We start from the raw sequence: 23,990 nt of genomic DNA, 5'->3' as shown, positions 1-23,990 counted from the left end.
TGATTACTCTCTATAAATATATCAGAGGGATGAATAAGAAGGAGGGAGAAGAGTTCTTTAAGTCAAGCTTCAATATGGACACAAGAACAAATGGATATAAACTGGCTATCAACAAGCTTAGGCTCGAAATTAGGCGAAGGTTTCTAACCATCAGAGAAGTGAAGTTCTGAAACAGCCTTCCAAGAGAAGCAGTGAGAACAGAAAACCTAACTGGCTTCAAGACTGAGCTTGATAATTATATGGAGGCGATGGTATGATGAGACTGCCTACAAGGACATGTAGCCCATCTGCAACTGCTAGCAGCAAATATCTCCAGTGGCTGGTGATGGGACACTAGATGAGGAGAGCTCTGAGTTACTACAGACAATTCTTTCCCAAGTATCTGTCTGATGGGTTTTGCCCATGTGCTCAGTATCTAACTAGTTGCCATATTTGGGGTTGGAAAGGAATTTCCCCCGGGTCAGATTGGCAGAGACCCGGGGGGGGAGAGGTTAGTCTTTCTCTGCAGCATGGGGCATGAGTCACTTGCAGGTTTAAACTAGTGTAAATGGTGGATTCTCTGTAACCTGAAGTCAAACCGTGATTTGAGGACTTCAGTAACTCAGTCAGAGGACAGAGATCTATTACAGGAATGGGTGGGTTAGACTAGATCACAATGGTCCCGTCTGACCTTAAAGTCGATGAGTTTGTGAGACAGAATATTACTTTTCTTTTGTTTTAGCTAAAAGCTTAGATTCTGATGGCATTGGTCCTATTCACTCAAGAAGCTTCCTCTCCAGAAGCTTCCTCTCCACCCAGGTGATGGAATATCTGCAGGATTGAGCTAAAGTATAAATAGAAGAATCATTAACCAATCTAATTTAAAAGATCAGTGATAAAGAGAGATAAACCCAGTAAACAAAAATAATAAAAATGCCAAGTTAGAAATATGAAAGTGAAGAGCTAGTAGTGTCATTTTTCTCGTTGAAAAGCTAGCTTAGCAATAGCCCACTCTAATAGTTTATTAGACTATATAGCACTGTACAAACAACTAATACATTCTCACAAAATCCCTATGAGATTATATAATAGTATCAGATATATGGAGGCAGAGACATTAAGTACCTTGCCTAAAGCCACAGTATTGGAGCTAGGATTGGTATTCCTGGGGGAATTCTGTGCCCGAAATTTTAAAATTCTGCCCACAATATTTTAAAATTCTGCACATTTTGTCAAAACAACACAATATAATCATGCCAGTTTCATTATTTTGGTAATTTATTTCAAAATATATGTCATCAAGTATGTCTTACAGACCAAACAATACAGACCAAAAAAAGATTCTGATCATTTTTTTTTTTACAAATAGATTCCTTACTAGGCATATTATTATAGAACTTTGAGTAATTCATTTAAATTACATTATAGAACTGTCAGAAGCAGTGCAAAGGCTTGGGGGAGTCAGGGCTAACGGAGGAGCTGAGGGAAAGAGAAGGAGTCTGGAGTGAACCTAGAGGATTGCTGGGTATGGGTGTAAGAAATATGGAACAGGGTTTATCTGGTGTGGGGCGGGATTGTTAGGGAGTTGGGGAGCCTCTCCCATGAGACCCTGGCTGAACCCAAGCCTCTCCCATTCAGGCAGGCAAATCTGCATGGGTCTCTGCAGCCACCCCCATCCTCATTTGTCCCTGCAGTCCCCCTGCCTGTCGCCAGGTTCAATTCTGCCAGCCCACTAAGTCCCCAGTCTTCCCGCCCCCGCCCCCCCTGCCACTAGCTATTCTGAACCCCAGTCTGTGACACACACAGACCCCCACAGCCCAGCAGACCCGTGTCCCTCACTCTGTCCTAACCTGGTTCTGCAGGCAGTGTGCTGTGATGTACTTCTACTACGGGTGAATTCTGCAATACTGGGCATGCACAGAATTCTGCCCCAGAAGTGCTGCAGTTCTGGGCAAGACACTTTTCTGACTATAACCACTCTTTAATGGCTATAAAGAAAAATGTACCATCTATTGGAAAAAATACAGAACTGGGATCCATGAACTGATTATTTCTAATCTACTCCTGCAGGAATTCTGCACATCTGCAGATATTCAGAATTCGTGTATCCTGAAGAATATTTTTTTCTGCCAAAGAAGTGCTGAAGTTCCACCTTCTTTCCACCAGAGGCCACTGTGGTGCCACAACAGCCAGCTGTGTTTATGCTGCTAGCTGTTGTGGCACCACAATGGCCTCTGGTGGGTGAAAGGTGGAACTGCAGCACTTTGGCAGACATTTTCTGCAGGAAAAAAAATTCTGCAGGATACGTGAATTCTGAATATCTGCAGATGCGCAGAATTCCTGCAGGAGTAGATTAGAAATAATCAGTTCGTGGATCCCAGTCCTGTATTTTTCCCAATAGATCATACATTTTTCTTTATAGCCATTAAAGAGTGGTTATAGTCAGAAAAGTGACTAATTAACACATATTCAAGGTCATTTAAAATTTCACAAGGGGAGGCTTTCTTGTAGAACTCATGGAAAAAAAACAGATTTCATTTTCAATGTAATAAAATAGAAGAAAAGTTTCTCTAAGCATTGTCTGACATTTCATAAGAGTGTTTACTCTATTAAGCAAAGTGATTCTTTTAATTACAGGATCTGAGAAAAGCCAACTCGTTTTCATACCTGTAAGTGCCACTGTATGTCCTCCACCACAAGCTACCTTATTAACCCTTTCCAAAATTCCAGGAACAAGCTGTGGAACCCTATTGTTTTTCAGTTGTTCAGGCGACAAACCTAGCTTCCCATTCTCAGGCTCTCCAAAAGTGTAGAGTTCACCATCTCCTGTGGAAATACAAAACAGAGCAGGATTCATAGTACTTCACTAAAAGGCAGAGCTGGGCCAAGTTATTTTCTCATTCTTTCATGATTTGCAAAGTACCCATTGCTTTTTGGACTTTTGTTTTAAATTATAAATCAAACAAAATGAGAGTTTTAACGTTTCCCTATATGAGGAGTCTGTCAAAAAGAAAACCAAAACAATACTTGATTCTGAGAGGTGTCAATGCATCACAATTCCCACTCTAGTCACTATTTAAGTCAATTGGAGTTGCTTGCAGGGGTCGTAATAAAGACTGGCCCTACTAATGGGATACATGTTCTGTTTGAAAGTCCATGCTCTCCTCCGATGGTGAGTGAGGGGAAAAATAGGAAAGCAGTACAAGTATTGTAAAAAGGTTTGTTAATGAGCTACATAACAAGAAAAGAACCATTGTTCTGAAAACTAGAAATACATGGCACTATATCAAGTGCTCCAAGGTTCACCATGGCATTATCTCCATCAGAAGAGATTTCTCCACCTCAGTATCACATAACAGCTTTCAGGTCAGCCCAACAGTTAAATAAAAGAAAATCCTTCCCAGGCACCCAGACTCAGTTTTATGGGCACCAGGTTCTCAATCTGTTCAATCCTAAACATAGCAATCCATTCTTTTATAAAAGACTTTTCTTTGTTTTAACACTTCTCAGTTTCCACCTTTGTTTTTTACGTCAGTCTGAGTTATCTAATCTGGCCATCTGTTTACCTTTCTATTATACTGACAGAAGAGTTAAACATTTCAAGTTACTGTCTACTGATGTGCCAGGCTTTAAATTCCGATCTGATTTTCTGTTCCAAAAGCTCTGTTAGCATTCTGCTATCCTAGGTAAAAGCTAGGTCAAGTAGGAGAGAACTTTGGTTACTGGGTGAAGCTCTAAGGACATTAGCTATGGGTCTCCACCAAGCCTGAAAGAGGTCTGTAGAAACATTTTCCATAGTACCTGAGTTGCTCCTTAGAACTGATGTTCACATTGAAACTCCCTCAATACCTGAAGCAGCTGAATGCAGTAATTTTTTTTTTAAAAGCCACAGTTAGAATTACTCCATGATGGTGCTCTGGCAAACTGTAAAAGCAATAGGCATTAAGCCAGTTGTAAATAACAGGAATCAAGAGGCCTGGGTTCTATTCCCTGCTCTGCACTGACCAGCTGGGTTATTCAGCACTCTGTGGCTGTTTCTGCAACCGTAAAGTGGGGACAATGAAACTTACTTTCCCCTTTTTAAAGCATTTCTATGGATTTCTATGGATAAAAATGCTATATCACAGCTAAGTATTATGAAAAGGTGTTTACTGACTAGGGTTTGACCCAAAACCTATTTAAGTCAAAAGGAAACTTTCCAATGAAGCAGAAAGAATTACTTACATCTCCATATATCCTCTAAGAAACAATTTGATTTTGTTTTTTAAATCACAGCTGGATTTACCAAAGCAAAAGGATAAGTAAATCTCTCATATGAAACAAATCCAAGACAAAAAATGTTTAGACTAAGGGCTGGGTGCTCAGGGAAACGTGTTAATTATGTGGCTGTAGCCATTACTTAAAACTCTGGGCAACTATCCCATTACTGAAGCATAATTCTAGATATCTATCTAGAGTACATTTCTGAGATATACTAATTTTCCATAATTATAGCCCAATAAACTTAAGCATTAACAAACCACATTTATAGAATTAAGAGGCAGTACTAACACACACACAGCAATTGTTTAAAGGATCATATCCAAATGCTATGAATTCAAACACACTTTCCTAAAACTACATTTTAAATGCTCTTGATACACACAAATCAGACTCCAAATGGGAGCCCATAAGTAACTGCATAGTATATAACACTATATTTCCTTATATGGCCCAAGTAATTTTACATTAGAATCCTTCCTTCATGTTTATGCCTCTCCCCATCTCTGTCATTAGGATTTTGAGGTCCTAAGGGCAACAACCATGGCAAAACCAGATAAGTCTAGAGGACAGAAACTGAAAATAAGAAGGAATTAAAAATAATCACATACTCGAAATCAAAATAGAAACAAGTAGTTAAGCCTACACACACACTTGTTCAAAGCAAATAGGTGTGAATAAAATCATTAAAAAGCAAGGTAAATAAAATCAAACCAGTTCCAAAGCCTACTGAAGTCAATGAAACCTAAATGGGCAGAATAGGCAAAAGCAAGGAATTAAAATGGTTTTTTATTTTGAAAAATGAAAAAAGTAGCCATTCAGAGTTCAGAAGAAATGCACTATTTGTGTTGCATGAATTCCATTTCCCTCTTCCCTTTATCAAATCCTTATTTAGCTTTTACTCTGGTAAAACACACTGAGTGTATAGAGCTGTGGCTCAAATTAATTGCTGAGGTAATTCTATTTAAATCATCTGAATTGCTCAGGGCTGAATTTGGTCCATTGTGTTTTTCTGCTGAGCCAATGTTTAATTTTGTTGAATTTTGGTTTTTAGTTATTTGGGGCTAGATTGTGTCAACAGCAGTTAGTGGATGGCAAAGGGTAGCACAGAGCCTCCTATCCCAGGAAAAGGAGTAGATTAGTCAGAGAAGCTGAATGTCACCAGAATCTCATACAATATGCAGCATTTCTTCCTGCCACCACCTCCCTGGAGGAAGTAATTGGGGAACAGTCCATGCACTCCTCCAACTGCAAATCTGCCTGGATCTTGCACAGGATACACAAATGATTTTTCAAGGCATGTTTTTTCCTTCACTTTTTTTCCCTCTTTTATAGTGCTGGTACAGGGCCAATATAAGGTAGTTTGCATGCCTTAACTGGGAATTTCTTACTTTAACATAAGGGTACACTTAAAAAAAATACAGTTAACACTGAAATTCCTGGTTTATATTGGCCATTTAAGGGATAATTACAACATACTGAAACACTGTTTATCCCTAAATTACTGATATTTCTTCTCAATCTTCGTTCCATTTTAAAGCAGTTTTTTGTCTGGCAATTTCCCTGAAGATTGTCCACATGAGTACTAAAAAAGAAATCCCCAAACAATGCTAATATTCAATATTTCTAATGATCTGAACATATGTAGTATTAACCTTAAATCATTTAACTTAGGACACATTCATTGGTACAGCAAAACAGCCTGAGTGCACTGACCAGTTGTTTGTCTCCTCAGAGCAACACAATGCAGCTGAAGGGTTCTGGTGAATCTGGCCCTTAATGTGCAACTGATTTAGGTATTTAGAAGGCTGTGTTAACAAAAATCAGTGCTAGATCAATTCCCGATGACACTCTGCTTTAATGGCTTCTCCTACACTCCTGCCTCTCGCTTCCTCAGCAGTGCTTCCTCAATGTGCAGTGGAGACAAGGCAGCAGTGCTATCAGGTCAACCAACTGACATATAAACCAGCTGGCAGCTACATAACCTTTAAAGAGCAATGATCACTGGACTAAATCTGCCAATTTTATACAACTCTCTCAGCCTCCTTCACACTACTGAGTAATTACCACCAGTAAAAATGCTGACTGTAAACTAGCTGTAGAGGAAGGGTGGCAACTGGTTGAGTTACCATTGATGTCACAACAGCTCCACTTAAGAGTTACCTGGGCTGCTGACTTGGGACTGTCTGTAGCCTATCATTAATAACTTAATTACAATCTAATTTCTTCAAATACAGCCAATGCACAAGATATCAATTAATTTTAACTATATGAAAAGTTTGAAGTGTGTGTTATTCTGTTGCTAAGATCCTTTGGGACAAAAAAGACAGGGCCAGATGCTAAATTTCATAAAGAACCCAGTTTAATTAATCTGAATCAAAAAACTAATGGATTTATTTGTATATCCTCAGAAAATTTGGTACTCAAAAAGTAAGTGTTGTAAGTTTGAGGAGAACACATGTAAAACAGAGTTGAATCCCTGCGTTAAGTGCAAAATGGATCACTACCTTAAACTATGGAATCACAACCAGTGCCTCCATAACAAAGATAATGTGAAAACTGTAACCTTGATAGCATACCATTCCTAAAGTTTCTGTAAATCCATTAGATTATCTAACACTTTTTGCAACAGGTCAGACTGATACAAAAGAGGCTGCAGCACCAGGCTCTTACTTTGGGATTCTGTTAAGGACTCTCAGGGTATGTCTACACTACGGGATAATTCTGATTTAACATAAATTGGTTTTATAAAACAGATAATATAAAGTCGATTGCACGCGGCGACACTAAGCACATTAATTCGGCGGTGTGCATCCATGGTCCGAGGCTAGCGTCGATTTCTTGTCGCGGGTGGTTCTGGGTACAGCCTCACCCCTCCCTAAGTGAAAGCAGCAGACAACCATTTTGCGCCTTTTTTCCTGGGTGAACTGTGCAGAACGCCATAGCACAGCAAGCATGGACCCCGCTCAGATCAACACCGCAATCGTGGACGTTGTAAACACCTCGCGCATTCTCGTGCAGTCTATGCTGAACCATGCAAAGCAGGCAGAGGAGGAGGCGGCGGCTACGGCAGCGCGGCGACGAGAGTGATGAGGACATGGACACTGAATTCTCTCCCTAACCGCGGGCCCCTGCGCTTTGGAGATCCTGCTGGTAATGGGGCAGGTTCTACCCATTGAACGCCGATTTTGGGCCCGGGAAACAAGCACAGACTGGTGGGACCGCATAGTTTTGCAGGTGTGGGACGATTCGCAGTGGCTGCGAAACTTTCGCATGCGTAAGAGCACTTTCATGGAACTTTGTGACTTGCTTTCCCCTGCCCTGAAACGCCATAATACCAAGATGAGAGCAGCCCTCACAGTGGAGAAGCGAGTGGCAATAGCCCTCTGGAAGCTTGCAACGCCAGACAGCTACCGGTCAGTCGGGAATCAATTTGGAGTGGGAAAATCTACTGTGGGGGCTGCTGTGATGCAAGTAGCCAAAGCAATCATTAAGCTGCTGCTACGAAAGGTTGTGACTCTGGGGAAACGTGCAGGTCATAGTGGATGGCTTTGCTGCAATGGGATTCCCTAACTGTGGGGGGGGCGATAGATGGAACCCATATCCCTATCTTGGCACCGGAGCACCAGGGCACCCAGTACGTAAACCGCAAGGGGTACTTTTCAATGGTGCTGCAAGCACTGGTGGATCACAAGGGACGTTTCACCAACATCCACGTGGGATGGCCAGGAAGGGTTCATGACGCTCGCGTCTTCAGAAGCACTGCTCTGTTTAAAATGCTGCAGCAAGGGAATTACTTCCCAGACCAGAAAATAACAGTTGGGGATGTTGAAATGCCTGTAGTTATCCTGGGGGACCCAGCCTACCCCTTGATGCCATGGCTCATGAAGCCATACACAGGCAGCCTGGACAGTGGTCAGGAGCTGTTTCAACTACAGGCTGAGCAAGTGCAGAATGGTGGTGGTTAGAATGTGCATTTGGCCGTTTAAAGGCGCGCTGGCGCACATTACTGACTCGCTCAGACCTCAGCCAAACCAATGTCCCCTTTGTTATTGCTGCTTGCTGTGTGCTCCACAATCTCTGTGAGAGTAAGGGGGAGACCTTTATGGCGGGGTGGGAGGCTGAGGCAAATCACCTGGCCGCTGATTACACGCAGCCAGACACCAGGGCGATTAGAAGAGACACCAGGAAGCGGTGCGCATCAGAGAAGCTTTGAAAACGAGTTTCATCACGGGCCAGGGTACGGTGTGACTGCTGTGTTTGTTTCCCCTTGATGAACCCCCCCCCTGATTGACTCATTCCCTGTAAGCAACCCACCCTCCCCCTTCGATTACAGCTTGCTTAAGGAAATAAAGTCACTATCGTTTAAAAATCATATATTCTTTATTAAAAAGTCATTATAAAAAGAGGGAGAGAACTGACAAGGTATCCCGGGTGTGGTTTGGGAGGAGGATAGGAGGGAAGGAAAAGGCCACTAAAAAATCATTTCAATGTAATGACAGCCTTTTGGTTGGGCTGTCCACGGGGGTGGAGTGGGCGGGTGCAAAAAGCCTTCCCCCACGCGTTCTTACACGTCTGGGTGAGGAAGATATGGAACATGGTGAGTACTGAGGGTGGTTACACAGGGGCTGCAGCGGCACTCTGTGACCCGCTGCTCTTTCCTGAAGCTCCACCAGACGTCGGAGGATGTCAGTTTGATCACGCAGCAGCCCCAGCGTTTCCCGCCACCCTTCCTGCCTACACCTCTGATCTTCCTGCTACACCTCTCATCTCGAGCGTCCCTCCTGTCCTCACGTTCACTGGCATCTTTCCTGTAATTTGATACCACGTCCTTCCACTCATTCAGATGAGCTCTTTCATTGCGAGTTACTTCCATGATTTCCGAGAACATTTCGTCTCGCGTCCTCTTTTCCTCCGCCTTATCTGAGCTAGCCTTCGGGATGGAGTAGGGAGGCTTGAAAAATTTGTGCAGCTGCATGAGGGAGGGAAAAAAGGGAGAGAAGTATTTAAAAGATACATTTTACAGAACAATGGTTATACTCTTTCACAGTGAACAACACTATTCACCTTACACAGCACATGTGATTTCACTACAAGGTCGCATTTTGCATCTTAATTTTGAGTGCCTGGGCTCTGGTGTTACAGATCTCACAGACGCAGGTCCGGGCATCAGAATTCAGCTTGCATGCGGCCATGGTAAGCCATTGTCTTTCGGCTTCTGCAGCCTATACACAGTTCCATTCGCAGAAGCCAACCCCCACCCCCCTCCAATTCTCTAGGATGATCACTTTACCCCCTCCCCCCCCACCGCATGGCTGGTATGGCATCATGGAAGATCACTGCTAATCACCCCCCTCCCCCCCACCGCGTGGCTGGTAGCTGGGAAGATTCCTGCTAGCCAAACGCGAGAAAGCTCAGCGCTATCCTTCCTCCCCTCCCCCTGCTTGGCTACATGCAAGGAAGGATTTCTTGTAAGCAACAGTCAAACACCCCTGTAGGAAAAAGGCCATCTCTGTCCCCTTAATTAAATTCCTGAATTTCAACCAGGTTACCATGAACGATATCACTCTGCTGAGGATAAACAGAGCGAGATAAAGAACGGATGTTTTGAATGCCAGCAATCACCGGGACCATACGCAGCTATGCTTTGTCATGCAATGATACCCGATTACTTGCTACATGCATGGCGTGGTAAAGTGTCCTACCATGGTGGACGGAACAAGGCTGCCTTGCCCAGAAACCTTCTGCAAAGGCTTTTGGAGTACCTCCAGGAGCGCTTCATGGAGATGTCCCTGGAGGATTTCCGCTCCATCCCCAGACATGTTAACAAACTTTTCCAGTAACTTTACTGCCCGCGAATGCATCCCAAGCCCTCAGGGCAAATCAATCATTAAAAAAAGCTTGCTTTTTAAACCATGTTTTATATTTACAAAGGTACACTCACCAGAGGTCACTTCCATGGCTTCCTTGTCTGGGCTAGTGGGTTGGGAGGGCTGAGACGGTAATTCCGTCTGGGTCAGAAAAAGATCCTGGCTGTTGGGGCTGACAGAGTGCTGTGTGCTCTCTGCAAACTCGTCCTCCTCACCTTCCCCGTCCGCATAATCCTCAGGCATGGCTGAGATTACAACCCCCACCACGGAATCCAAGGACAGGGGTGGGGTAGTGGTGGCACAGCCCCCTAAAATTGCATGCCGCTTAGCATAGAAGCGGCATGTTTTCGGCCCTCCCCCGGACCTTCCGTTTGCTTCTTTGGTTTTCTGGTAGGCTTGTCTGAGCTCCTTCACTTTCACTCTGCACTGCAGTGCGTCCCTGGTGTGGCCTTTCTCCATCATGGCCTTGGAAATTTTTTCAAATGTTTTTTCATTTCGTCTTTTGGAACGGAGTTCTGTTAGCACAGAATCCTCTCCCCATATAGCAATCAGATCCAGTACCTCCTGTGCGGTCCATGTTGGAGCGCTTTTTCTATTCTTAGGAGACTGCATTGCTACCTGTGCTGATTAGCTCTGCGTGGTCACCTGTGCTGATCAGAGCTCCACGCTGGCGAAACAGGAAATGAAATTCAAATGTTTGCGGGGCTTTTCCTGTCTACCTGGCCAGTGCATCCGAGTTCAGATAGCTGTCCAGAGCGGTCACTGGTGCACTGTGGGATACGGCCCAGAGGCCAATACCATTGATTTGCGGCCACACTAACCCTAATCCGATATGATAATACCAATTTTAGCACTACTCCTCTTGTTGAGGAGGAGTACAGAAACCGATTTAAAGACACCTTTATATCGATTTAAAGGGCCTCGTAGTGTGGACGGGTGTGGCGTTAAATCGGTTTAACGCTGCTAAAATCGGTATAAACACATAGTGTAGACCAGGCCTCAGAGAGGCCTCAGTGTTTTGGGGTGAAAGAAGAGAAAGAAAAGAGTAAATCAATGGCTGCAAAATGTTGCAAAACAAGATTCATCATTTTTATGCATATATATTTAAGCGTCTCCCATTTATTTCTACAATCAAGTCAGTGAGCTACTGACTGTCAGAGCTGCACATGAGATTCTCTCTCAAAAGAAGCTAAAGCATTCTTTTTAAAATTCAGCATCCATTTTTCATAAATCTGGAAAAATACCAGTGCACCATATCTATTAACCTGCTCACAATCCTAATTAATGGGGTTATAGATTCAAGCGGTCATCTTCCACTGACTTCCCAAACTAATCAAGCTTATTCAATTTATTTTCTAAACGTCATAATCCAGCTAAGAAAGATAGCCCCAGTTACTACAGTAAATTTGTGAATACATTGAGGAGACCCTCTTGGGAAAAAGCAGTTTAGGAAATGCTGAAGCATAACTTTCAAATAAACATAAGAAGTCCTACAAGGCTCCAAAGTCAGGTGATTTGAGTACAGTTTTACAAACATATTAAGTTTAGATATTCGGCAAGTCCGATCCATAATGCTTCCATCTAATATGATTATCTACTCAGCTTTTCCAATATCAACTCTCTCAGTTTTTTCCCAAAAGGTACAATTCTCCCTAATGTGAAGGGCCCCCTGTGCTACTAAACCCTGGCCCAGAGGGGCCCATCAGAGAAATGAAAAGGGAAAACTTCTCTCTCTCTCTCTCTCGCTCACTGAGAGAGGTTAGGAGGGGGATCTTCATGCCAACCCACGTAAGCCAATAGAGTAGGCACCAGAAAGATAGGCCAGGGAAGACAACATAGGAATTATGTTTACAGAGCCAGTAGCCAGGCTCCGCACATGTTGATCCAGAGGAGCTGAAGCATTTACTGCAGCCCAAATCAGCTGAAATAGCTAGAAGGAAAGAAACTCAGTATCTGAAAGTGTATTTGGAAAGGATGGACCTTGAGGTATGTGCTAAGGCTCTGATGTGGCTAGAGAGGTCTCTTGCATTATGACAGAGGAATCAACATTTGCTGTGAGCATAAGCAAACCCTATGTGCCCAAGAGCAACCAGAAAATTGTTAGTGAAGTTTCAGAATTCTTTGGGAAGCTGAGCTTCTACACAGGGAATAGTCTTATGCGGAGAGCCATTCCATGCATTGTCTGGAAGTAGAGGAGGCAGTTTACATACTAATGACCCTTCTATATTTTTGTTCAAACAGAGCTGGTCAAAACTTCTCAAATTCCAACATTTGGATAACTGGGGGGAAAACTGATGACATGTCTTGACTCTTCCCCCCAACAAGCTTTTGGGAAGTTAGTGGCCCTAATGGAACAGAAAAAGATTTGGTGCATGCTGCTACAGAGACATTCATGGGGCAAGGACAGGGGGAGAGAGCAACAACGGTCAAGCTTCTTACATTTCTGTAGCCAAGATAGTGCTCACAGACCTAGCCAGGGATGTACCTTCAGGAATTTATCTCCTGTATCATTTGCAGTTAAGAATACTCTTTTCCTTTTTGGAATCATTTGAGAAGAGAGAGCACAGTCTCCACTTCTACTTCCACTATTGGCACAACTGTAAGGGATATGTGACATGACATGAACATTCCTTTCCTCTGAACTTCCTAAGTGATTCTGGAGGCTGTACCTCTAGAACAAATAATAGCACCTCTCACACAGCAGAGGTCTACGAAGGAGCTTGGTGAAGTGAGGGCTTCCGAGCTTCGCTGAAAACAGTTCCATGAAAATAAGGAACACACATGAAAGGGACCCATGGGAACCTGCAAACCACTCTTTAGAGGGGCTTCTCCAAAGGTTTCTATCTATGTCAATCAAAGAATCATTTGTAGCAAGGATGCGATTGTGGGGGCTTGAGAGTCTGTCTTACCTGCTTCTAGCAAGGGAAAAGCACAAGGGGAGTTCTAATCCAAAACATCATTCAAATTCTCCTTTGAATCAGACGATCCATTTCTGCACTGGGGACCAGGGCAGTGGGCAGGTACATCATTCCCCTCAGCCCATTCTTGTGCAGAGGGAGTATCTGCACTGCAGAGGTAGGCCATGTCTTCCACCTATTCCCAGAAGCACTTCCTTGACAAAAGCCCCGGTTATAGATTTGGCAAGAGAACCCAACAGATATAACCCTGAACAGTGTCATCACAAGAATATATATGAAATTTTAGTCCTACCGCTGAAAGGGCAGAAAGAAAGAAAAAGAAAAGCCAGCAAACACACTACAGAAAAAGTCCAAATAAGACTAAAAGGCATCTTTGCTGCTTCTCCTCAGTGAAAAAAGAGAAAAAATTGAGAGTGGAAGAAAAGGAGAGCAGTCAATGACCAAAGACTACAAAGAAAGTAACTGGCCATCTTTCTGCCTGATCTGCATATGGAGAAGATCTATCAGTGCTAGTGGCTAGACCAAAGCTCAGAAGATTTATTACCACACACTTTTGGCCATATTCTGCTCTCACAAATGAGCACAAAGCTCTTCTTGACTTCAGTAGAGCCCACTTACCCACATGGTAGAATTTAATCCATTAAGTTAACATGAACCTTCTATGACACCAGATACACTATATCCCTCTTCAGATATCTAATTGCTAAAACACTCAAACAAAAAAAAAAAAGTTACATATTTTTCCATGGGCCCAATACCTTGATCCAGTACTTCCATGCTGAGAAAGTCTATGAAGTCTGACAGCTAGGCCTATTAAGTATGTGCAAGTATCTCTCAAACCTCTCTCCTGGGTTAAATTGTCACAAGGCTAAAAAATTTGGATTATAGTTGCTACTAAGTTCTACTGTGGCCAAATTAGCAACTCAATTTTTGGCTCCATATCATAGTAAGCTATCAAAAACCATTTGTTCATCAAGTTTTTAGTATGCTACCTGGGTTTTTCTGACGTACACATCTACTTGTAGATTGTGGTGCTCAGAAGCTGAAGAATATTTAATGGCTGCTAAACTTCTTGGTCAATCGTAAGCATTTAACTTATTTATTTTAAGAAAGCATCATTAATACAAAGTTGTATACTACAGGCAAAACACCCTACTACATATACTTTATAGTCACTGAATGCTTTCATTCTGTTCGTGGCATACTCTGAGGGACCCACACAGATGTTATCTGTAGAAATCTGTTGTTTATCAAGCAGGTTGAGTAAAGCACCAGATGTAGTTTCTGGATGCCTGTTAAAAGCTCTGTAATCCTAAATTACTGATCTATTGAAGTCTTTAGTACTCTGTTGGGACTGAGGTAAGATTAAAGACTTAATATTATTTGGGGTCCACACATGTGATGAGAATAAACAGTTGTCCATGCCTTTAATATCATCTTAATTTTAATTCACTCAAATCAGGAAATGTGATTTTGGGGAGGGGAGGGGGGAGGGGAGAGGGGAAATGAGCTATAGAAATGTCCGAGTGCCTCCTAGCCCAAATCCTGCACAGTAAAAATTATCTATATATTAACTGTCATTATTTCCCTGAAGAAAACACAGATCTTAACAGTCTTTGCAGATTCCTCCCTTCTTTGCCTCCTTTGCGCTACACATGTCTTCATAATTCTCTGCAAGGTTATGGGTTTTCATGGATAGATTATTGCTTTTAATACATTATGCTCCCTGTTAAATCTTTTGATGGTGCTTTGACAAAATTCCAGATGTCTATTTTCAGCATGCTTTCTAAAAATATTTAACTTTTTTTTATTGTACAGGTGTAAACAGCCATACATAGAACTCTTTCCCTCAAGACATTTCTACCTTACACAGCATATGTTCAGTTTGCCCCAGAAATTCAAATATATAGCATCAAATAGCAGGAAAGATGTATTTTCCTGAAAAATGTGTGATAGGTGCCTAGTCAACATTTGCATTTTGGGGAGAAGGGAGGTAAAGGCAGAAGAGAAGAGGGTCAGTTCACATGAGCAAATATGAATAGTCGCTGAGATGCTGGATTATTGTACAAAATAGAAATCGAATTCCCCTAAGGCATTTGTCGTATGTCTCACTAAAACAAAATCAGTGTGACAAGACATTCATTCAGCATTATACCCTTTTCCATAACACTGTACACACACTAACATTCACTGTAATTTGTTTTCCCATTGTAGTATTAATTCAGTTACAATAAAGAATCATGGAATAGAATACATCAGTTTCCCAAATCATTTCACATCATGGAGCAAATTTTAGAGAGATTGTCCCTGCAAGACTTACCTCTAATTCACAAGTGTACAGACAATTTTCCTTTATATTTGTGATCATATAATGTACCCGTGGCATATATCATTAGGGAAGTATTTAATGTGTTGTTAGCTATTTTTAATGCAATTTAGCAGATGAAAATAAGGACCACAGTTTGAGGCCCATTGGTTTAGTTCGCTTTATTACACAGTATAGCATTATCTTACTTGTTACCAAAGCAGAATGGTAATATCCACAGGAGGCCCAGGAAACAGGCTTTCCAACATCCACTTGACAAGGTACACACACACTGGCTTCACCAGCCAGGCCAATCTGACCTTCAGAATTGTCACCCCACATGAAAAGCTGTCCATCCTCTAAAATAAAGTAGCAGAAAGTCAGATTTAAAACCAAAGCTGGGCTAACAATAATATTTACATTTACTTGTGGCTTCCATCCAGAGGCAGTTCACACACCCTGTATGACACTGCTAAAACATAGCCATTGCTGAAGTATGAGGACAGCTATCAACTTGTACTCAACACACAGCAAAGCATGGGGCCAGGGATACCAAGGCATCCCATACCTCACAATCATCTGAAAAGTGCCATGGAATATTTAGTGACCAGGTAATATTAGACCAGAGATGACAATATTTAACGTTTATTTCCACACTCGTTTCTCCAGTAAGCAATACGACTGGAGGATGGCAGACTCCCAAGTTGCTGGTGGTCTGTGTATACACATTCTGGGGAATGTTATGGATGTTAGGCTTATTCCTATCATAGAGTCATAGACTTTAAGGTCAGAAGGGACCGTTATGATCGTCTAGTCTGACCTCCTGCACAACACAGGTCACAGAATCTCATCCACCCACTTGTGTAACAAACCCCTAACTTATGTCAGAGCAATTGAAGTCCTCAAATCGTGATTTAAAGACTGGCAAAGTGGGTGCAAAAACCCGTACCACTATCCTATTAGTAACTTCAGGATGGCATGTCTCCACTTGCTTCATCAACAGAATTCCCATTTCTTCTTCCTCCAAATGGATTCTCTATCCCAGCTTTTCTACTCACCCCACTGATTCTCTTCTTTTCCCCCTGCTTTCTCCTATCCCTCTCCCACTCACCCCAACTGAATTTGTCTCCCTCATACTGACTAGAGAAGCTGTTCTCCTATTTGTCTCAGACACAGTCTCATCTGTACAGAGACCCATGTCAGCAACAAGGAGTGGCTGAGGCAAAGAAACAATACAATAATCTTCAGCCACCATCCAGCCTTCTCTGTACAGCAATTCCAAGTTGTGGGAAGCTAAGCTCTGTATAAAACCTCTCTAGCTGCAGCAGTTCCTGGGGGGCAGTATTTGGAACTAAAACTACGTAGGGCTGCTTTGCAAATCTGAGAAGAGCCTTTCTACCACCACATGGACTTATCAAGTCTCCACTGCTAATTACTGCTTTTCAAAAGCGAATGATCATGGTGTAAGGCTTCCATTAGGGTCAATGGGGCTGTCAAAGGATAAACTATGTTGTTAACATGTTTGTTACCTTTTCACGGTATAGGGATTTGTTATTAGCTGTTGCTCTCACCGGTTAGTGCTGCTGATGTGTAAGATCCAGCTGCCAGTTGTTTGATCTTGTACTGGTTGGTAAAAAAACTAATTAGATGAAACGTGCTTCTTTCCTCTGTGTCACCTAATCCCAGCTGCCCTTCACTGTTACCTCCAGCAGCATATACATGTCCTCGTTCTGCACACAGAAAAGCACATGTAATATGTAGAGTAAGTGACAGCAAATCAGAAAGTTTGAGCTCAATTGCTTCCTATAGAAAAAGTATTGCAAAAAAGCTGTGCTAAGCTGTCCTAAAATATTCTAACATTGATATTATGAGTTGCTGCTGTATGTCCCAGGAAAGTTTTCCTGGGCATTTTTGGATAGGGAGGTTCTAACAGTCTTCCTTTCCATTTTAAGATACACATGCATCTAGAGAAGGCTGGGTTTTCCCTCAGCTTGGGGAGAGATGTCAAAAGTGAAGGAACTCTACATACTCCATAGTTCTTTTAGAGCTCAAGAGACATGAAAGCACCTTGGAAGAGCCTTGACTTAAAAATGTCTGCAGACTGAGTAATTGCTGGAAAGTCCAGGTTACCAAAGGCAACTTATAGATAAATGGAAAACTAAAAAAAAAAAAAAGCCTTTTGGTAACTAGCTAAAATTAGGGTGAAGTTTGTCCCCTCTGAATGTTTTCTTCAATTCTGGTAATCTGATTTTGTTTCTCTATCATATATGTACATAAAAAGAAAGTTTTACATTTCCCAGTTGGACTGCTGCTTGTACATAAAGGTTAAAAAAAGAGTTTATAATTTAGTTCTCCCTCAAGACACACTACATTAAAAATGTAAAACACATGAAGGATATCAAAAGAATCTGATCTGCTCTGAAAAAAAACTGAAAAACTCTGATGTTACAAAGTATATGAAAATAACTCAAGTGTTACACAGGAATCCCAAGGAATATTCCAACTGAGTAATACAAGATAAATGTTTTACCCTAATTTTGCAGCAGGCCAAGTTCCTCTGAAGACTACAAATCACTGTAGGTAAAATTCAGCTTTATGCAGAGAGCTATTCAAGACCTTTGCCAGCCTTAAGTCCCAGATAAACTCTATTTCAAGGGCTTATGTGGTGCACAGGTTTTATGTTGGACTCTTCCTACAGCTGAACTTCACCTAAACAATTTTTATTGGATTTTAAAATTTAATAAAATTATGTTTGTATATAGAAGCAGCATTACAAAGATGTTTAACATATCACTTGGTATACAGCCATGGACTACTGGTCAGTGCATTTACAAATAACTGGGAAAATACATGCTATCAAAATATATGCTATTCAGTTAATGAATTAAGTTGTATGACTGGTTTCTTATTAATTTGCATTGTGATAACAGAACACTCCAGTCTTGGCAGCCCATTGTAGTAGGTGCGATGTGCACACATAGAAACGCAGTCTTTGCCTCAATAGCTTACAAGCTACTTTAAGACAAAACATAATAAGCAAGTGTGACAAAACTGGAGGCAAAGGGGGAGGCATGGCCAGGGTAACCATATTAAAATCACCTAATTAGTTATGTACATAGCTTGATGGTTTTGAACAGGGTAGATAAAAATAATATCTTAATTTAAAAATCTTTTTATTTAAATCATTTTTAATTTTTTTATACTGACCTCCTTCTAAAGTGCTTTGACATCTACTGATGAAAAGTGCTATAAGACTTAGGTACTATTATTTCAATCAGATTTTTATTTATTTGTTGCTAGCTCTGTATTTTTTTTCTCAATATAGCTTTAAAATTGGCAAAGCTGATGTTTCGTACAACTCTACCCCACTATAACGTGGTTATGGGGAGCTAAAAATCCCTACCGCATTATAGCTGAAACCCCGGGACGGCAGGGCTCCGGCGATGATTTAAAGAGCTCCAGGCTCCAGCTGCTGCGGGGAGCCCCAGGTCCTTTAAATCACCGGTGGAGCCCCGCTGCCACAGCCCCAGGGTAGGGGCGGCAGGGTTCCAGCGGTGATTTAAAGGGCCCGGGGCTCTTTGCAGCAGTCAGAACCCCAGACCCTTTAAAGCATCGCTGCAGCCCCACTGCTACCGCGCTATACACGAACCCGTGTTATATCAGGTCGTCTTATAGCGGGGTAGAGGTGTACTTGTTTCTTCAGCTTCCTAATTAAAATAATTTCAGATTTTATGTTTCTTCTACTAAAGAGTTTAAAATTTAAAATGCTCACATGTGACGAAAGAGATTAGCCCAGGGCCTCACTAACACTTTTAGTGGAAGAAAACCACAAAATCGACAAGCAGTTAGCCAAGGCTATATTTCCAGGCACCCTATTCCAATATGGTGAACCTCCACAAGACAAGACAGTTGAAATGCTTTACCAGGCTGTACTTATCCATCGAGGTTTGCTGTTTGAAGTCAACATGACTTGAGCTCCTAAGGCACTTTGGTGCTTTAGAAAATCCCACACGTGCCTACATGTAGGTTTAGGAACCTAGTATTAGGTTCCTACTTTTTAAGAATTTTGATCTCTGTGCACATAACAGTTAACAATAAACACTATTAATGTACTGAAAGACTAAATAACTTGTGCCAGGGTTAACAATGTTGCAATTTTGTCTTGAAGTGACAAAGATTTTATGCCACTAAGAGAAATACAATTTTAGCCCCTGATGTTGCAACATTTATGCCTGTGCTTAACTTTAAGCATATGAGTAGTCCAAATGAAGTCAGAGGGACAATTTATAAAGCAAAGTAATATACACACTTAAGGATTTGCAGGATGAAAGCCTTACAATTTTGAAATTTTTTGTCAGGGTTTTTTTTTTGTGCATATAGCAGTTTTGTAAAATTCAAATGAGAGCCCACTAGTAGTGGTATTTTGTTTAAAAAGCTTAATTTAGTTCATTATAAACGTTAATGTAAAGTTACAATAGCACAATTTTTCAAATTAGTTGTGCAAATATTCAATCCAAATCAATAATTTTTTTAAAAGTGTTTTCTTTAATTGCTTTACCCTGGATCTGAATAATTTAAAAGTAATAGGTAATGGGGTTTGCAAGGCTTTTTGTTTTATTATGAATTGTTATACATTTAGAGACCAAAATTCTTAAAAATCTGGACCCCAATGTTAGGTTCCTAAACCCAAATTTAGGTATGCATACGTGGAATTTTCAAAAGCAGCCACGTGTCTTAGGAACACAAGTCCCATTGATTTTGTTTCTGACTTAGCCAATCTAGCTAATTTCTGGTAAGCATCACAGCAGAAGAGAATCTTGAAGGTGGATCTGAAGGAGGTGAGAGATGGAACCTCTAGGTTACCCCTCACTACACCACTACCTTGGAAAAAATACTGTATAGATATATTCTTGCTTTAATACTACTTAGCTCATACACAGCACTTTTAATCAATTACTATAGACATAGCTACAGTATGTATCGTACTTCTAGTGTTGCAGATTTTTTCTGTATTGTAAAATGTCAAAAAAATAAAATCTCATGTACAATTACAGTACATGTTCTAACACTTTATCAAATGAGAATTGTAACAAGAAGGTTTTTGACTATTCTCATTTCTTTCAAATACATTGTAAAACAGTTACAGTATATAGGATCTGTCATACCAGTCTGAACCAACAGTCCATCTAGTTCAGTATCTTCCCACTGGACGTCAACAGCACCTTATACTTCAGAAGGTGGCAAAGAAGCTCCAGGAGAGGGAGGATGGTCTAGTGGTTAGGAAACTAGGCTAGAACTTGAAACATGGGTTCAATTCCCTGCTCTACCATGACTTCCTGTGACACCTTGGGCAAGTCACTTAGCCTCGCAGTGTCTCATTTCCCCAGCTGTCAAACGGAGATAACCACACTTCCCTATCTCACAGGGGTGTTGTGATGGATAAATACATTAAAGTTTGTGAGATACTCAGGTACTATGGTGATGGGGCCATATAAGTACCCAAGATAGATAAATAGATGCTTCCAGGTATACACCACCACAAAAAGGGCAGGGGAAAGAACTTCTTTCTTAACCCAGGGTTAATTAGCTTGTGCCCTGAAGCATGAATTTTAGTTACCCTTAATGTTATTTTAACATGCGTAACGACAAATGTTAATGGTGGTCATAAAAATTATCCAGCCACAATACCTGTTTCAAGTTGTAAATCTGTACCTTGTTCAATTTGATATAATCAGTCCTTATTAAAGTGTTCTGTTATATTGTAAGAATAATTTACTATAGCCTGAGTTCACACATATATTAAAACCTTAGTAAATCAATTACTCTCTTCATATCACTGTAGGCTAGAAACACTGGTGCCATATAGAGGATAGTTTCTTTCTACAAATTTTAAAAACATATCAATCCTTGCATGTTATCTCTGTAAAATGAAAGTGCCAACTTCTAAAGCTTAGCAAACTAATTTCTCAAACCCAATAGCGGGAGACAGAGCATATTGCCTTTTAGGAAGACTAGAAGAGGGTTCTAAAGATTATGTGCTGTATATCCAGACCTTTTCTGAAGTTATACGAAAGCGTTACCCTCACATCAAAATCGGGCAGGAGGAAATTCTTCAAGTCGGCTGTTGTTTACCAATTCCTATATTCAATTCCTTTATAAACACCATGGCATGGAAAAGCTATTTCAGGAATTCAGAGCAGAGAATACATGACAAGTGGTTGAATTTCCACTGCTATGTTTTTCCCCTAGATGTACATATGGGGCTCCCATTATAGAATTAGAACTATGCATGAAACCCAGGGCAGAATTTTCCCTTAAATATTTCCCTAGTATGTAAACAATGTAGATTACATACCTGTGTAAACTAAAGTGTGGTTTCTCCCGCAAGCAGCAAGTTTAACTTTTTCTGGTTTTAAAGCTATGAATTAAAGTTAGAGAATAAGTTTACAAACAAGTTGATAGTTACATTTGTTAAACAACACTTTGCAATCTGCATATAGTCATCTGCTCTTTTCATATTTTTACCAGAAGCAGGTAAAGTTACAATATAAACTGAACACTCTAACCTAACATTTCTCTTTATTTCATAAGAATGTGACAATAAAAATCACCCCGGGTAAACAAAAATAGAAAGATTCCTCAAATGTTTGTAGCTGCCATTTATATCAACTGCATGAGCGCTGATATACCACAGTCAACCAGATACCACATCTTACCATGGTAAGGTAACCCTCAGTAGACTGCAGCAAGTTGAACTGGCGATGATATGGGTGGCACTTGCTCCAATTTTCAGTACTTAAATGACGTTACTAACCCACTATTTTCCTTCTCCCACCATTTTGTGTCCTTATAATCACCCAATTCTGTTGCCTCCTACTACCCTACCTTTTCACCCTCACATACTAATTCTCTATTGTTCTTTTCTCCCCCTGGCTGTCATGTTCTACATCACCCTCTCAACTGGTCACATTAACCAGTGTAATCACCAGCTGTTAGCAGCAAGCACACTGTGGGCTAGTGCCCAGAATAAGCAGCGTGGCTGCAGGTAGCAACCTCCCTCTACACCCACCACCGTCCACGTGCGCCCACGCACACCCACATTCCTCCTCTCTCCGTCCCTAGTGCATTTGAAGTGAAAAACTGGACCGGGGGGAGGGGGGCAGGCGGCTTGCCATGGGGAAGTGTTTTGGTAGAAAAGAGGGAAGAAAAAGGGGCATTCACTCTCCTTTAGTAACTCCTCCCTGTTTCAGAAATAGAGAAAAATATTTATCCCTGTGTGACCTCTCACCTTCTCTCTATTTCCCAATCTCTGCCTCTACAACCTATTTACCACTTACCCTACTATCCTTCTTACTGTTTCTCTCTACCTTGTCCACATACCCATTCACTAATTGATTTTATTTCCCCCAGACCTCAAACCTACCAACCTAGGGCATCTCCCTTCTTTTTCAGACCCTTCTCAACCTCCACCAGCTCCAAAACATCCCCATCCTGCCAGACTGACAGCCCTTCCACTTTCTACCCAGTCACTCCACCGCTCAGACTTACCCCCTCAACTCAGAACCCTTTCCCACCAGCCACCCAGACTTAGAACTGTCCCACACAAACAAATCCTCCCTGCTCTGGACTCTTTTCCATCCTGCCCAACACCCATCAACACCATACAGTAGAACCTCAGAGTTACGAACTGACCACTCAACCACACAACCTCATTTTGAACTGAGAGTACACAATCAGGCAGCAGCAGAGACCAAAAAAAAAAATGCAAATACAGTACAGTACTGTGTTCAAAGTAAACTACTAATAAAAAAGGGAAAGCAGCATTTTTATCTGTCTAGTAAAGTTTCAAGCTGTATTAAGTCAATGTTCAGTTGTAAACTTTTGAAAGAACAATGTTTTGTTCAGAATTATGAACATTTCAGAGTTACAAACAAGCTCCATTCCCAAGCTGCTCGTAAGTCTGAGGTTCTACTGTACTCAAAAATCACCATGCTCTTCCGAGCCCTTTTACTTGCTGCTACACCTGGAAAAAAATGGCAGTACTGTATTATGGGATCACAGAGTATATGCAGAGAACCCTAGATTCTGCCTCTTTTAGGTATGGAGATTACCTGAATTAGCTCTTGAGAAGCCTGGATTCTCCCCATATGTACCTCCTCCCTCTGCTGCGTGCCATCTATAGCCTGTAAGGCCAGGAGTATCCCCATGGCAATCAGGTGTATGGCACCTCACAGTATATCAGCTCTGCTATACAGTGCCTGTAACATAGCTAAAACAATGAGGAGTCCTTGTGGCACCTTAGAGACTAACAAATTTATCTGGGCATAAGCTTTTGTGGGCTAGAACCCATTTCCTCAGATGCATGATGCATAACATAGCTGATGGTTTTGGCATTATTGACAGAGTTTACCCTCACTGCCCCACAAGGATCATCTAGTCCTCGGCAAGCCCAAGAAGGCACTTTCTCAGGATTGCAACAGCAACATGCTACTACTGCTGCTTGGCCCCAAGCAGGACTTGAGTAGGGAATTGTTGCCATCCCATTCCACAGCCAACTATCACCATGTTGGAGTCACATCTGTCCTTTCCACAGCTGGCCCCTACCAAGGAGAGTGAAAAAACTGTCCTATCCAGTCCTACTCCCAGCCCTCCCCCCTT

The 23,990-nt window shown here is 41.5% G+C and overlaps 1 protein-coding gene across 1 annotated transcript in view; it reads right to left on the bottom strand.

Moving 5' to 3' along the window:
* RPGR (retinitis pigmentosa GTPase regulator) overlaps positions 1-23,990 on the bottom strand; it is a 60,537-nt gene that overhangs the window by 23,330 nt on the left and 13,217 nt on the right. Inside the window, exons 4-7 of the mRNA XM_075059710.1 lie at positions 21,688-21,750; positions 16,904-17,062; positions 15,542-15,691; positions 2,647-2,805 (exon numbers count right to left, since the gene is read on the bottom strand). Coding sequence (XP_074915811.1) covers positions 2,647-2,805; positions 15,542-15,691; positions 16,904-17,062; positions 21,688-21,750 — 531 coding nt within the window. The remainder of the gene's footprint in view (positions 1-2,646; positions 2,806-15,541; positions 15,692-16,903; positions 17,063-21,687; positions 21,751-23,990) is intronic.

This window comes from Chelonoidis abingdonii, chromosome 1 (assembly GCF_003597395.2).
Source record: "Chelonoidis abingdonii isolate Lonesome George chromosome 1, CheloAbing_2.0, whole genome shotgun sequence".
In the NCBI taxonomy this organism is placed as follows: domain Eukaryota; kingdom Metazoa; phylum Chordata; order Testudines; family Testudinidae; genus Chelonoidis; species Chelonoidis abingdonii.
The sequence above is the reverse complement of the archived record's forward strand: the minus strand, read 5'-3'. Positions and strand labels throughout refer to the sequence as shown.